General features: G+C 32.7%; 1 protein-coding gene across 3 annotated transcripts in view; it reads right to left on the minus strand.

Annotated features, from left to right (window-relative positions):
* LOC145686533 (neural-cadherin-like) overlaps positions 1–17,542 on the minus strand; it is a 581,532-nt gene that overhangs the window by 97,190 nt on the left and 466,800 nt on the right. For 2 of the 3 annotated variants that reach the window (XM_081759985.1, XM_081759972.1), the window contains 4 exons: positions 14,769–14,894; positions 10,850–10,996; positions 3,954–4,145; positions 605–795 (listed from right to left, as the gene is read on the minus strand). In XM_081759985.1, the coding sequence (XP_081616111.1) occupies positions 605–795; positions 3,954–4,145; positions 10,850–10,996; positions 14,769–14,894 (656 nt within the window). Of the gene's footprint in view, positions 1–604; positions 796–1,302; positions 1,494–3,953; positions 4,146–10,849; positions 10,997–14,768; positions 14,895–17,542 lie in introns of all 3 variants that reach the window. The other variant, XM_081759978.1, reaches the window with a different exon arrangement.

A 17,542-nucleotide genomic window follows, 5' to 3' on the forward strand; every position in this document is an offset into this window, starting at 1 on the left:
TGATAACTAACCAGATGAAGTTGTGATTTTTGTGCACATATTGCAAGAATATATATATATTGATAATGGTAACAACAGGAAGAGAAAAATAACATGTGTGTGGTTAATGACAACATTCAATGCAGATTAGTTTCCTTTTTATTTATGTTTTTAACATACCAAGAGAGCAAAAGCTGAATTCATACTTCAGATAAATAAATAAACTGGAAAACGGTTTGGCTGCAACAATATAATCCTAAAACAAAATAAATACCTCATTTTGTCACACACTGTTTTCTAAACGGTCTCGTTTCCTCTTTACTTGTAGTGGTTGGTACCCCTGGAGCAGGCGCCAGAGAAATATGTTATACTTCTCACACGCCACACCAAAAATTAGATTATATATATAGATATATATTACTAGCTAAGCTAGTCTATTTCCAAAAAACAGGAGGCAAACCTTTTACACATTACAGTACAGGGTAAATGACAGCCACACACCAAGAACTGGACGTGCATGAGTGTGGGTAGTTTAGCGTGCATAATACAACTCCCACAGTGCCGTGCAAGGGATTGTCAGGCGTGCTGCACGGAATTTCAACCAACACTGAATCTGATGACAGACCTGGCTTTAATTGATACAACTTTTGTCCCAACTGGCATGTTTTCTTTAATGTAGATTGGTCCATAGATCACATGGTCCCATACTGGTGGGTTATTCGCACGATCCACAACATCGATTTGAACTTCCACTGTTCGCGATAAGGAAGGAAATCCTTTGTCTTGCGCTGTCGCTTCCAGCTTGTAAGTTTCTCGCTATTAAAAATGTACAACAAAAAAAGAAAAATGTCGTTGTTAGTATTGTTAGTACTCATTCTAACTGAAAAAAGGGGGGAGTGTCAGTTATTTTCTGCGGGAAGTAGTAGTAGTAGTAGTGGTAGTGGTGGTAGTAATGGTTGTAGTCGTTCTTTTGGGCAAAAAAATTTTGTTATATATATATATATGAAAAAAACTAATCCAGGGTTTCGTGGATGGTCGATCTTCCATTCCAGCTCTTCTCCGGCGCCTTGCTTGGTTAAAAAAGACAAAAAAGTGTTACTGAACGTCTGGGTCCGAGGCGGAGGGTTATCGATGGGGTTGGTCTGGCTGCTATCCTTACGGGAACGGTGTTCATGATGTGTACTTTCTTTTTCTTTTTTTATTATTAGTTGAGTTGGGTTATTAGGTAGGAATACCTCACGGCATTGCCCAAGAACCTTAACTCTTCATTCACTTTTGAGTTCTCTATAACATTACTTATTGACTATAAGACATAATACAAACCTGGCTCTTATTGAAGTCACTACTGTACCAACTGTGACATTTTCTTTGATGTGAATGGGGCCGTAAACACTCACGTCCCACACGGGAGGCTTATTGTTCCTGTCTACAACATCGAGCTCAACATCCACATCCGCATAGGAGGGAGGGCTGCCCCTGTCCGAGGCACGGACACGCAGGCGGTACCTTTCTCGCTATAGTGGCATGAAAAGACGTGCCATCAGGTCAATAGGGATCACAAGCACAAACGATCATTATAATAATAATAAGAATAAGAAAACAAACAAATAAACAAACACAAACTCAAGTATATATATATATTTATTTTAGTATATAGTAAAATATACTTTGATTATCTATCTTTAAAAGAACAAACTAAAGATAAGCAACTAGTAAAATACGAAATGGTTTAATCTTTTATTTTTTTAAAAAGGAATTATTATAAAATATTCACTATCGTTCTCGATTCTAAAATGCAAGAATCTAAATGTGAAATTTGATTACGAAACAACTGCTAAAATTATAACGAAATCAAAGATACTTAGCAATATATATAGTTATTTGTTTCTCTTTCTTTTTGCAAACTTACTTATTTAAATGTTTATAATAAATTAGATATTATATACTCATTCCAAAAAAAAGTTAGGATAAACCAAATATTTACAAGAAAACTCTAGGAAAACCTTTTGATTATACTATTAGCATTACTACTATGTATATATATATCTTTTTGCAAAATGAATTAATACATAAAATCACTTTTTTCTTTTGTTCTCTCTCTTTTTTATGTTTTTTTTTCTTTTTTTTTTAAAGGAAATGCAATCACCTACTTACTGGAAAACATCCCTTGAAGTGGATCGTTTCCGGAGAACAGAAAAAGGTGCAATTAAACAAAAACAAGAGTTTTCTTTTATAAAAATTATAAACAACACCATGAGCAAGCAAAAAATGACATGCTGTATAAACATGATGCAATTTCAAACGTGAACAAGGAAAATAAAAAAAAATAAATAAAACAAAATAAAAAACACCAACAACACAAAAAAGTAAAAAATCAGAAAAAGAACAGAAAAACACGCTGCCCCATACACAGAATGAAAAATGTCACAAATCGCCTTCTTTCTTTTTCTAATCTTTCTTCAAACTTTTTTCCTGACAAATAGATATCAGAGACTTGAATGCAAGTACAAAAAACAAACTCTGATACCTTTCGTCAGAGCAAAATACAACCATCTGGTTATAAACACTATATATATGTTGAATGGAAAAGCAAATCTACACCTCTATAAAAAAAATATTTATATAGAGGTATATTCAAAAAAGGAAAGAAACACATTATTACAAAAAAAATTGTATTATGATCATACATCATCTGAAGTTTCTTTGTGTGTCAAAATAGGCTGTCTGGGTCCTCAAAAAATGTTTGGGTATCTCTGAAATGTAGTTATACAAAATTAGCATCAATGTTCCCGAAACAAATCCTTACAAACTACAAAAAAATGGCAACAATTAAAAGTCCAATTCATAAAGACAGTGGGATGCATCTTCAAAGACTGAAAAATCTAAAAAAATATGGTCAATTATTTTTTTTCCTATATATCTTCTGCGTCGATATGAAAATAGTTTTTTTCAAACACTAAAAAAAATTGTAGCAAATGTTTTGCACCCAGGCAAATCCTAGAACAAACAAAATAGATTTTATAAATAATCTATAAAACAGTGCTTGCTTGTCCTTTTTTTCTTTTTTTCACAAATAACTGATACATATATATATAATAAATTTGTAGTTAGAAAATGATGAGCAAAAAGTAACAAGTGATGAAAAAGGATGTAAAATGTAAATTAAAATGAAAAAGTATATATAAAGGTGAGTACTAAAAGTTTGGTGCAATAAAGAACAGAAAATTTATATATATATAATATTTTTTTCAATAATAAGAAAAATATACATAAATATACGAAGACTTTTTAAAGTGATGCAAAACAAAGAAACATGTGATGGAAGAAGATAAAATATAAACAATGGAACCAACAGAGAAGCAAATATAAGGATATGGACTTAGTGGAACAGAAGGTGATTATTTTTAAAAAATTATTTTTCTTTGTCCTTTTCCTAAAAAAAATTTGGATTGATACGATATTTTTTTCTTATTTGCACACAACAAACGCACAAATCGCACACACACGCATCAGCAGCAGCAGTATACACACACGCACACACACGTTAAAATCACGTTCTATGCCAAAAAATCACACGCACATACAAAAAAGTATATAGCAAAAACTTTTTATATATAAATTTTTATAACAAATTGTTTAAAATATCACCTTTTATACAAATGCTGTTGGCATATCGTCCATTTTTGATGATGGTTTAGAGAAAGACTTATTCCAACTTAAAGCTACGATTAAAAACTTGTTTGGAAGAAAAGGAAAAATGGAGCAAAAAGGACTAATTTGAAAAAAAAATAATAATAAACACACAAACTCCTTTAGTGCGTTTCATGTCTCACTTTACTAATTCTTTTTTTCTTATATATAATTTTTCAAGGTAAAAGAAACAATAAAAGACATTGAAAAACGGACACAAAGATTGTTGGATAAAAACAGCAGCAAATAAAATATAATATATAGCGAGAAACATCGCTACTTACATCCAAAGGTTTTCGCAGAACAATCCAACCAGACTCCGGCTGGATCTCGAAATATTCAAGATCCGTTGGGTCGTTGGAAGCGCTCAGACTGTAGACAATAGCGCCATTATTGTCGGCATCTTCGTCGGATGCTGACACCCTCAAGATATTGGTACCAATGCTAGCATCTTGTTTCACATTCTCGACGTATTTCTGCAAAGGACATTTTTTTACACATGTAAATTTCAAAATCACATACTATTTGATACATAAATGATGTACCAATAAAACGATACTTATTGCATATTTACATTGGCGTTAAGTATATCGTTAGCGTTAGGGCAGAAGTCACTAACTCCAACAACATACAAATGGAGTTAGGTGCTTCTTCCAGTGCGATAATGATACACAGGCTAGATGTAGCAGGCGAAATTGTGATGCTAAGCATGGTTATCCTTAGCATAACAATGCCATCTGCTACATCTAGCCTCATAACATCGTATATTTCATCTTGTGTATCGTTATCGTACTGGAAGAAGTACCTAACTGCATTCATTTGTTTTGGAGTTAGTGACTTCTGCCTGAAGGCCGACGGTATATTCACAATGATTCGATATTTTCACATAAAAATAATGTCAAGAAAAGATACTATGTCTCTTCAAGATTAAATTGAACACTCGAAATACCTTTATGAGCTGCAAACATCAAATCATATTGCAAGTGTAAATTATACATATAAGTTTGAATTACTTTAAATTTTACACCTCAAAAATTTAAAACCGTCTAGTTGAGAAATTCTAGCAAATCTTTCGAAAAAGAAAAAGAAAATCATGTTTGCATCTCCAGGCGAATCCATCTGAGTCTTATACGGTCAAAATAAGAATTTAAAATGGATAAACTGTCAAAGCAAAATTCTAAAATGCACACAGAAGCTAAGTGCAAATAATGAGGAGAAAGTGTAATCAAAGTTATGAAGAAAGAACAAATCAAACTTGTTTAGAAAGTACACATTGAGATCAGACAGAAATTGCACGGGAAGTTTCTAAAAAAAAGGGTAATTAGAACTCATATACACGGTATGAATCAATCTTGCTTGAGAAGCAAACAAGGTATAAGGGTAATCTATGTTTATAAACAAATGGATTGTGTAAGTATTTAACAAAATATGCACATAATGAAGTTCGGATACAAATAAAAATTAAACATTCATGGACAGCATGGAAAACTTGCACAGAAACTGCAAAGGAAACTTGCAAAGAAAGTTCAAGTTATATTTCCTAATTAAAAATAAATATTGCGATGTAAAGTATATAAAAAAAAAAATTGAAAATAAGAATGAACGTTATACAGAAAAAGTAACAGAAGTTCGCATATAAGATACCTAAAAAAATATGACTAAAGTTTACACAGAAAGGATGCGCGATATTCGCAAGTAAAATTAACTGCAGGGGGGCTCGGTTGCTCAGTGGTAGAGCGCTTACTTCTGATGTGTAGGGTCCCTGGTTCGACCCCCGGCCAAGTAAGTTTGTGGTTAACATCGTGTTCGTGGGCGTTCCTCCCACATTCTCAGTCCACTAATTCTTTCATCACCGTTCACTTGCCTTAATTATCGTCTCTCTTAGACTAAAGGACATAAACGTGGGACGTTAAACTAAAACATTTCATTTTATTTCAAAATTAATTGTAACTTACGAAGTCAATAAAATGTTTCATATGCATTATAATCAGTTAGCTAATATTTTGTTAATTTCATTATTAATATGAATGATGTGAGTACTATCTCAATGAAATACACAAACTAAGGTTTGTACAGATACTGTTAGCTTTCTTGCCACAATTTTATAAAAGTATTGTAAATGGAAGGTATTAAGTATTATAAGGTATATTTTTCCATTAGATTTTTAATACTTTGTAACAATTTTAAATTATTTCTATTTTCACTTGTTTGAACCTAGATTTCTAAGCATATACTCATTTCCAGTTTACCAAAAAGTTCTTTTAAAACTGTATTTTTCCAGTCAGCAATATATTGGAGAAAATTACTATAGGACCATGTTATAAAATACAGGATCTGCCTATACAACAAAATCGTAAAGCCATACGTCACAGTTTCGCCACCTCTACTCTGCCCGCTCTGCCTACTAAGATCGCAGTATTTTGAGCCAACATTCATGGCGGAAACGAGAGTACCCAATCAGACGTTCCGATGTTCGGTTGTTGTTTCTTGGCTTCATAGAGTTAATAAATAGGATAAAGATACATATGGGCAGATTCTCTATTTTATAACATCCTTATATAGGACAAAATCAATTTTTAAATCTTTCTTAACATTTTTTATTGACAATAGTGATGATTTTCTTAAAATCTATATTTAAATCTCAAAATTTCTGCAAAGAGTTTTGCAGCGAACAAATAAGTTATCTATTTTTACTAATAAAGTGTGTGAGTTTTATGCTAATCTTTCATAAACCTGCTCTTACATAACAAAACTCTTAAATATATATGAAGTGCGGAATTGCTAGTCTCGGTTTCATCAAATTCTTTCTAAATAGGTGAACATTAACGAAAATCTTCTGCGATATAGGGCTTCATTTTCTCTGTGCTAACGAAGGAATGTGAATTGAGACTTCTACATAAATTCACTCCTAATCGTCGAATAGCTTTCATACTTGGAATATATAACGGTCTTCTTATGATTAGTCCACTGGTGTAAGACACACCCTCTAGGGACTATAATATTTACTATCATCAACCATACAAATAGCCTATCCAAATAAGAGCTGAAATACACACAAAAATTGTTAAAGTGGTTTTAATATTTGATAACTTATATTGTTTATTCATAAAAGAGGGTTTTTTACTCAATCAACGTTTAATATCACCTTTGTTTTAAAAAAGATTGGAGATTCCTCTAAATCACAAAATTACTCTACATGAAGTCGACTGCGAAATCCGAACAAATCATAATCTTCACTCAATTAATGCCATGTCTATTGAAACCTTTGGAAAATTTCAGTACTTTTTTTTTCTCCCCAGACCATCTATATATTTAGGTTTCTGTGAATTTAGTGTGCTTAACAAACCCCAACACGAAGAAATCAAGAGGTGTTTGATGAATACAATTTGGGCGACAATATCAGTTATTTCGGCAAACACCGCTACAAAGAAAGGAGAAGCCTCCCTTGCCTCATGAAAGGAGCATCATCTAACCGAAACACGTTTAAAAAAGAAACTAACCTACAAACACACTGTAATACTGTAAGACAGTGATTTACTGTTTCGGCAAACCATCATCATCATCTTCAGTCATAAATTGAAAGAAAAAAAATCTAAATAATTTATGTTATGATATTTCTTCTAATTTACAGATGATGGAAAACTATAGTATATACAAGTAGATTGGAAGAGTCCTTGAACTCTTATATACAGGTGAAATGATTGCATTCTGGATGAACGGACCATGATGAAATTTCGATCCAAACTCAACAGAAAAGTCAGCGAAAATGCGAAGAATCAATACTTTACATGACAACAAAAATAAGCCACAAGTACAGTATATAACAATACTTTCTTATGTTAAGAAACAGATGTATTTTGGTATGAAAAATCACACTTCCATGATCAATAGTATTGATGAAATCAATGCTATATTCTTTAAATTGAAAGCCAAGTGTGGAAGTTTGAAAAAACATATTTTACATACACGATATGAAATTTTGAGAATAACTTTATAGGCATCATAATTTCTAGATCCTAGTCCTACAAGAAATCAAAATGTCTTCCTGCCTCCTCATTGGGACAGATGGTAGATTAATAAAACAATGGTTTCTTTAAAATAGTACTAGTATGCTGGTATAGGTTTAATGAGATTGCTTTCAAACCTATGCGAAGCCATAGATACAGGACCGACTCTTGGAAATGACTTGGTATGAAAATAGACCTAAGATCTGGTACAATTAACATCTTACCTATCACAAGGAGAGTAGAAGAATCGATAAATGACATGAAAGAAAGAAGCATAAATATATTTAGACTTTGAGAAACAAAAATAAAAGAGCAAAATTTAGAGGATCTATGAGGAGGTAGAAAAGTCATTCTGGGACGGAAGCAATGTTATTTGAACAACTATTAGTAGATTACAGCAAAGAGGAAACATAAAACATCTGAAATGGGACAAGAACATACCAAAGAGAGTTAAATACTCCTCTATAACAAATACTACACACCCATAATAATCTACGAAGCGTTGATTCTCCTAACTTAGCGGATATACCTATTCAAAAAGTGGCTCTGCGTAGCACAGTCGCTAACACTTTCACGTTTGATACGAGCGGTCCCGCGTTCGATTCCTGGCACTCAGACGAAAAAGTGTAAAAGCTTTTCAGGTCAGCTATCTTAAGAGAGGTTTTGCTCATTCATGTTAGATAAATGCCGGGATGATACCTCGCATGATGGTCCCAGGCCTCTTTCTTCCTTCCTGATTCTCTCATACGTGACAGACAAATATGGTTATAGATGCCAAAAACCCAGAAATCTAATTACTAAACTTAATCCTATTCCCGACAGTGTCCTGTCCACCAAAGTTATGCTCGATATGGTCGCCACGAGCCTTGACTGTCGATATACGATGTAATTTCCACTGTAGAAGTACCTGACGCAGCTGATGAATAAAATTGCAGACCACACTGATTGACAGGATTCCCAAAGGCTCACTAGGGTGGTGGGACTGTTTCGTGAGAATTCTCGTTTCAGCAAGCCAAAGACACGGAAGTTCATTTGGGGGCATCTGGGGACTTCAAAGGGATGGATGGAAAAGGAACGACAGACACACCAACTTCATTTTTCATTCATTTGTAGTACACAACTGAACTCTCAATAGTGTGACTAGTTACTTTGTTTATGTGGATCCACATCTTTATAAAGTATCAATACCATACAATTGCAAGATGTGAGTGGTATACAAGGATGCATGAATTCCGTCTGGATATACGCTGCATTTACCTTTGGACTTGGAATGGACAAGATGGATTTGCAACTGCTCGTGGGCGCAGAAACCTCTCACGACAATATAGCGCTTTGAAAAAGTTCTCGACATTTCCGGACGAACTCGAAGTAGCCAGTTACGGAGTAAAAAATGGTCCTGGAAATATTGGTGTCGTCGAGGTACACCCAAACTTTATCGAGAGTAACAACCAATTGTCATTTCATATCTGTTCGCATAGTTTTAGAACGTCCGTAAATCTCCCCTGAACATGCCTAGGTGCTAGCTTATCACTCTTCACCTTGTGAGGTTGGGCTCAAATCTTGTGTGCTAATATTACTAATTGCTCTGTGATACACTGCATGTTCTGGCAAGGTAAGGTGATTTCTAGCACAATATGCTCGTTGTCGTGTATATTTCACGCCTTCTTTTTAATATCTGGAGCCGGTGTTTTTACTGTGTGGTGACCCTTTTCTCCCTACACCTGCTAATATTGCCACAACTTGCAGCATCCATTTTTTCAATCACCGCCGCACTGTTCTTTCCATCGTAACGCAAAAAAGTTTTACTTTAACCAACCTATCTGCAGTTCACACCAACCATTTCCACATAACATTTCACATATGTCACTACGACATTCGACATTTAATTTTTTACACAGTATACTCATGAGAACTGACAAGCCTTGACCATCAAAAGTGAATTAACCCTCTGCACGTTGCTGAAACTTCGACAACGACGAAGAAGAGTAAAGAAGACCATAAACAATGAAGATAAAATTCCTAAAAAACATTCTTTGAAAAAACAAGAAAACGATCGAGTAAAAAACAAAGCCATAAAGAATACTCTCAATCAAAAGAAGTCCACGAGGAAGACCAACGAACAGATGACAGGACGAAGTGCAAAACGATGTGGAAAGAAGGTGAATAAGACAAAGAGAGAGCCAGAATGACGAATGGTAACGAGAAAAAAGTCAGGAAAACCTCGTACATACCCAGTCTGTTGGGACGCGGGCTGGAATCGGGAATCTAGAAAGATGATTATGATGATGCTGTCAAAGTAAACATCTAGATAATATAACCATAATTACTGAGTTCTTGCCGTCATTGTATTTCTGATCCTAACCCTCAATCTATTTTAATTTCACTCCACCGCCCTAATTTCCAGTTTTCCATTACCTTTTTGAATTACAGAGGAAAGAATCGGACCTTTCTACTGCATGACTGGTTTAGTCCAACCTGGATTATCTAGCTCTTCCTTTCATTATTCAAGCTTTCTCTGGTATTTTTCTGAGTCTTGACAATTTCCAGGTAGGTAAAGTCTCTTGCCTAAAATATAACCTTCTTTAGCAAAATTTCCATGCATGCTTTAATAACACAATTGAAAGGCCTATCCCACGTTTCCACAGGAATTGTTTTTTTTATGCATTACGTGAAAGCTGATGCCATCTTTTACCTATGGTTTGAACTTCTCTGCTGTGGAATATGCCAACCATTTCTAATTTGCTATCTAAAATTGTAGAATCATACATTGTTAACTGTCTTGAGAGTTATAATGGCTTTTGTCTCACAAAGTTGTAAATGTAGGATACACCCTTCTTCCATCAAGCATAGCCGGCTCGTGAGGCAAGTCACACTGGTGAAATTTATTTTTTTTTGTTAAAACTAAAAAGAAAAAAACTTTCTTAATCTACTAATTGTTATATACATCAATTAATACATTAGATAACTTTTATTCCGCTTGTTCCAAGAGATGAAACTTCAATGTTTGTACCAGTGTGACTTCCCTCACACTACCTCTGCAAGGCCCTTCAACTACACTCACAACTCTAAGATTTTCAGAGTCGTCATAATGAAGAGGGGGAGGGGATGTGGCGTGTAGTTTACGATAGCAATCTCATAGAAGAATTTCAAAACCTGGCCAACCGCAAACTTACCTGTCGGTCGAACAGTGGAGGGTTATCGTTCACATCAGTAATCTCCACTGTAAAAGAACAGACGCCTTCTAACGAAGGTTCACCTTGATCAGTGGCTTTCACTGTTACAGAAACAAACTTTCCATCGTCGCCTTCTCTATCGAACACCTAGAAAGAAAAGTGCAAATAAGTCATATTGTAAAGAACAGTGTGGAGAAAGAGGTTCTGATAAAGCTCGTAGTAAAGGAAAATAGTCTAAATATTACATTTGAAAAAACTATCACTAATTAAATACATAAAAAAAACTGTTCCTTTTTTTTAACAATAAAATCATTGAACATTTCTTATCCTCTTTAAAATAAACATATTCCTTACGAAAGGCGAAAATAATAAAAATAAACTTTTCTTGCTCAATCATTTATAGATGTATATATATATACAGTATATTTATATATTTTTATTGGTAGTAAGATAAATTGGAAAAAAATTCTGGAATAATTCTTTTGTTCTTAAGAGGCTAAGAACATCACATCATAAGCTATTACGCAAAATTTCTACCATTCATGATTTATGCAAATATCTTCTAGGTATGTTTCGTTGAATATGCTCTTCGTTTAATAAAAAAAAAAAAAAAAAAAAAAAAAAAAAAAAAAAAAAAAAAAAAAAAAAAAACTGATATCAACACTCATACTGTTTTTCTCTCTCTTTCTTGATTACCTATCTGTAAATTATCCGTTTTATTCTGGGTACGATACACCTGTTTAATGAAAATAAAGAGCACTGAAACCGACAGATACTTAAATTGCATGATATTTATTCTTTTTTTTTTTCTTTCTTAAATAAGCGAATATATAAATCGTACAATAATTTACAACAACCTACCTGACACTTAACACTACAGCTTTTAAAAAGAAAAGGATATATTTAAGTCATATTTAAAAGGTCAAAATATATAAGGAAAGGCAAACCCAGTATATTAATACTAAACATTACTATTGAGCTGAAAGCTTTCAGTCATTGTCTGTTCATGTTAAGAGTACAATTTAAAAAACATAATATTAAAGAACTACTTTGTTATCCAATATATACAAATTATTAAAATATTTGTCAGTGAAAGTAGCTACCTAAGTTAGTAGCACTACTTTTGTATCACTGACTCCATTTTTTCCAAAAAATATTGAAAAACAACTTTTCAGTTTTTTTTTCTCTGCAACTTTCTTAAAGTTCGTTCGCCTAAATGTTTTATTTTTCGATTAAAAAAATAAATAAAAAATTACGAGTAACTTGTCACATACAATAGACTACCGACTACTCAATCTAATGTGCCGGAAGGGCAGACCGGATAAATAAATAAATAAATAAATAACCAAAACTCGCTGTTACTTATATTTTTTGACCTATTAGTAGAGGCTAGCACTTTCTACACATAGATTTTATATATATATATATATATATATATATATATATATATATATATATATATATATATATATATATATATATATATATATATATATATATATATATATATATATATATATATATTGACTACTAACTTAATTGCAGGAAACAAAATGGTATACATTGTACAGTATAAAAATACGGAATTCTAAAATAAACAAAATACTTAAAACGTAAATTCGTAGGCCTAGTTATTAAAAAAATAATAAACTTATTCTACTGTTCATGTTTAAAAGATTACAGAAATGTTAAAAGGTAGGCCAAAGATAAAAGGGTCAAAACATATAGATTTTAGTTTTTCAGAAAGTCCTTGATCGATGATTGCTTCTCCTTGGCAAAGACATGTTTTTATTAAAGTTTCAAAGTCAAGTAGCCTAGTTTTTTTTTTTTTTTTTTTTTTGGTCCTACTTATTGCTAATTGTAATATTCTTAATTAGCAATTATATATATATGGAAGTTTTATATATATATATATATATATATATATATATATATATATATATATATATATATATATATATATATGGAAGTTTTTATTGTAAAATTTATGTATGCAAGTTCTGATTTGGCTATTAGTAAAGAAATGTATATTTTAACAAATAAACATACATATAAAGAATATATATATATTTGTTCCCGCAGATTAGTGTGGATATAAACTCTTCACCCTTGAATACAAAATTCACATGATGTTACACAAGCAGGTTATATAGCCATTTATTTTATACATCGGTCACACTTGTTTAATTTACTTTAAGGTGACTTTAAAGGAGCAATAATAATGAATAGATGGCAGCACGTGTTCCTATCTTTTCAATGTATTTTCTAGAGGACAACAATATTCAAAATAACGCAATCAAACTGAAGAAATGAATATTCAAACTTTATTCAAAGTCAAGTTGAATCAATGAGAATAATTCGTGCAGTTATAGATATAGATATATATATATATACATCCCTTAACGGACACCTTTCAATAACGGACAAGAGAACCCTTCCTTTCATGGGCACTCTCCGATACTTACACGGGCAGTCTTTTTACCCTCCAACGTTTTAGTACCCTCTACATAACGGACAACAATTATTCTTAACAAATATTTATTTAGTACACAAAATACTTTCCACATTCTGAAAAGAAATCTTCAATGACCCTTTCAACTGATCCAACAATTACAAGTAAAATTACGATCAGTATCTACTGTCCGCAGGATTATACGGCAGACAACTTATAACTTGGTTACTTTTGGTTTTAATACATTTAGTAAGCGAATTAAGGTACAGTATAAATGATATGAATTATACTAAGAAGATTATTAAGAAGAAAATAACCACCCAAAAATTTTGCAGCAAGTCAATACAAACTTTACAGGGGGGTTCTCCCTCATTCCGTCAGTAATTCGTGAAATGCGAACAATATTTCGATATTAGCCTATATATATTTATCAGTAATGTATTTACTCTATACTGTATACAATTACCACATGAATTTTGAGTAATCTAAATTTGTGTGAGCTCTCTGTAAAGGGCACCACTCATTTACGCATAAATAATCATGTTCCATCGATGTCCGTTATCGAGAAATTTAAATATATATATATATATATTGTTCTTTTTTTATTTCTTTGTTGAGAGAGGTTTATTATTATGAGCATGTTTCTGAAGAGTAAAATTAAGTGCTCTTAACAATGAAAGAATCAAAGTATATATATAAAACCTGCACAGAATATTCTCTGATTATTTCTTCAGTTTGCCTTTGGACAAAGTTTGAATATGCATGCCTTGAACTTGATTCAATTATATTCAATATTATTACACCCTACAAAATACATTCGAAAGATAGGGGGGGGACATGGGGTATTATCCGTTGATGATAGTCGATCTTTATATTTACCTTAAGTAAACGAATTATAAGTAAAAAGTACGCTAAATACAGCACACCATATATGAATATTTGCTATAAAAGGTAAAATGTTTCGTTAAAAAATTGTATTATAGTAACATATAGCACTCAAATGTGAATTGTATAGCAATATTACGAAAATTTACAGGAAACCATATACTGTATGAATAATTCATATAAAGGTAGAATTTTTTGCTGAAAATTTCTAGTTTTATGTGTTATATCAACAATCAACAGCGAGGAATAAAGAGATAAGGATACATTTTATATTACGAAACTTGCAGTCATATTAAAACCAAATTGCCATATTTATTCCAGTAAAGTGTTATTACGATCTTTATGTCATTGAAGAGGGAAATTTTTAAAAAATACATAAAAAACATCTAAAATAGTATTAATTTATTATCTTTTTCTAAAAATAATTGTTAAGTATTTCTATATTTGATGTTATGTAAATATTAACATAACTAGTCAATTATAATGCTGTTTTTGTTAGACCTTTGACGCTATGAAGATCTTTTTTTCCTATATCAACTTAATATAACGACTAAATGGCATGCAAAGCATTTAAATACGTACCTTATTTGTAGACACAGCACCCGTTTCATCATCTACCGTGAACTTTGTTCCTTTCTGGTTGGGTTGTTGTACGATGGAATATTTCACCTGGCCATTTACGCCTTTATCTTCATCCGTTGCATGAACCTAATGTGGAAAGCAAATAATATATCCAATATTTTCAGACATTTAATAGTATATTCCTTTAACTTGAATAAATTCATTGTTTTGTTCTTAGGACAGATAAGTAATGGAATATTTGTTTAGTCTTAATTGACTAAACTAATGAACTTGCTCCTGTGCGTTACTCACATGTAAATTCCACTGAAGGAACCATCATATCATATATATACAATATATGTTACAACTCAATAAAGTTTGTTGTTTAAAATTGTAAATCTTTCTTTCGTTTGACATATGTTTAGAACACGTTAAAATTTTAGAAAATTAAATTTTCAAAGAAACAAAATATTAGAAAGGCTTAAATAAATGAAAACAAAATAGGTTTTTCACTACAATAAAATCACAAGAACTTAAATTAAATTCAACTGTCAGAACAGAATTTATATTAAATTTGCACAGAAAAATATTGTATGTAAACATAAATAGTATAACAAAATATTTTATTCACTGTACTGTCAGCAACTGAATTGTATTCAGTTCTTACTCACTTACACGTACAAACAAAAGAACACTACTTCATTCAATACATAACATTCGCTTCTTCGCGGTTTAAGATATCTTTCAGAATCACACAATTACATAAGACGCAAACCCATTGTTTAACCTGAAAAATCCGAGCAACGCAAAACCACTCGTTCTCGTGCCGATGTTGGGAGTGTTAACATAGCATTTCTGTTGAGTTGATTTTTTGTGTTTTACGTCTTCATGGAACACCAAGGTTATAAAGGACAGAGCTTACTATCAAAGTGAGCTCCAATCCTCGACCAGAACTTCGATTCCGACGCAAAGAAAAGAAAAGAAAGAAAGAAAAGAAATAAGAAAAAAACAAAAATGGATCAAGAGATTATGATCTTAGCCAATAATTAATTTTTGAATCAAGGGCTACAAAATTCTTGAAAGGCTCATAAATCGAGTTTTCGTATTTTCTACGGAATAAGCACATCATACCGAGGTAACTGATAGTTTGGATTTGGCTACACTATATGTGGTTCCCCAAATATAAGTCTACAAGAAAATGTTTCATTGAAATATATTGGAACTTTTGATTTAAAAAAAAAAAAAAAAAAAAAACGCAGATAAGCTTTCTTTGATTTAAAATTCAAAAATAACACATTTATCGCCCATTCCATATTAAACACTACTCTTAAATTCGACATTATACTAAAGTGAAGACCAAGTAATAATGACTTGGGGAATTTTTTTTTAAAAAAGTACCAAAGATAAGCAAATAAAATTATTGGCTGCTTGAATTAATTCCCGCTGTTTCTTTATACCAATGATAAACTGTCATTCCATAAGAACAGAACAATATCTTCCACTGAAAGTACTGTCCCTCGGCAGCTACAACTTTTTCCCACTTTTCGGGTAACAAATGTATTCCATGATAGAAAAATGCGGGTTCCTGTGAGGCAATTCACCCATCGAGCTAGTTTTGGATATCTTCGACAATTCTGAAGTGTTGGTCAGAAAGATAATCGGAATGGTAATCGGAAGTGGCGACGTCTGGTGAATATGGCGGGTGAGGTAAGACATCTCATCACAACCTCCCTAAGGTCTGTTTCACTACGTTTGCAACATGTGGTCTGGCATTGTCATGAAGCCGAATCACTTTGTCGTGTCTCTGGGCGTACTCCGGTCGTTTTTCTTGAAGTGTTTGATTCAGATGCAGTAATAGAATTTGGTAATGATCAGCATTCATTATTTGACCCGCTGGATGCAACTCATAATAAACCACACCGACTTGATCCCACCAAATGCACAGCATGATTTTCTTTCCATGAATGTCCGGTTTTGGCATTGATGTTGATGGTTATCCCAGCCTCACCCATTATTTTCTGCGCTTGGGATTGTCGTAACGAATCCATTTTTCATATTCGGTTACAATGCGATGCAAAAATGACTTCCGTTTATGTCTTTGAAGCAGCACTTCACAAATGGTTAAACGTTTCGCAATATCTCTTTCCGTCAATTCATGTGGCACTCAGTTTCCCACTTTCTGGATCATTCCGATGTATTTTAAACGCTTACTGACAGTTGATTCATCAACATAAAGAGTTTAAGACAACTGTTTAAGCGTCTGAGGTAAATCTTCTTCCAGTAGTACCTCTAAGTCCTCATGTTCAAACTTTCTCGACTGACCAGGGCGCACTTTGTTGCTCAAAATCATTGTTTTTGAATCCGCGAAACCACTCTCTACACGTTGTTTCCGATAGAGGATGCTTTCCATACGCCTCCACTAGCAAACGATAGGTTTCTGCAACAGAAGAGTAGCGCTTCCCGCAAATGTTGTTTCTGAGGAACAAAGCCCGCCATTTTTAAGACACTGAAAACAAATGTTCTTTTCACTTCATTCGAAGGTCAAATAATGCTCTGATAGCCCAAGGATAGCACTTCCAAATATGTATCCTGTTACAGTCCGCTGTGCTGCAATAGCACAACTACTGCCCTCTGTTCATCAACAGCGAAAATTAATTCAAGCACCCAATACAAGAAAATAACAATATAAAACGAAATATATATAAACACTTCGCTTTAGCCCTGATTCGTTTTACGTATCTTTAAATTATCATGTTATTATAATAAACATATCAGCTACTAATTACTAACCATAA

This window comes from Thermobia domestica, chromosome 1 (genome assembly GCF_964235325.1).
Source record: "Thermobia domestica chromosome 1, izTheDome1.hap1.1, whole genome shotgun sequence".
NCBI classification, from domain to species: domain Eukaryota; kingdom Metazoa; phylum Arthropoda; class Insecta; order Zygentoma; family Lepismatidae; genus Thermobia; species Thermobia domestica.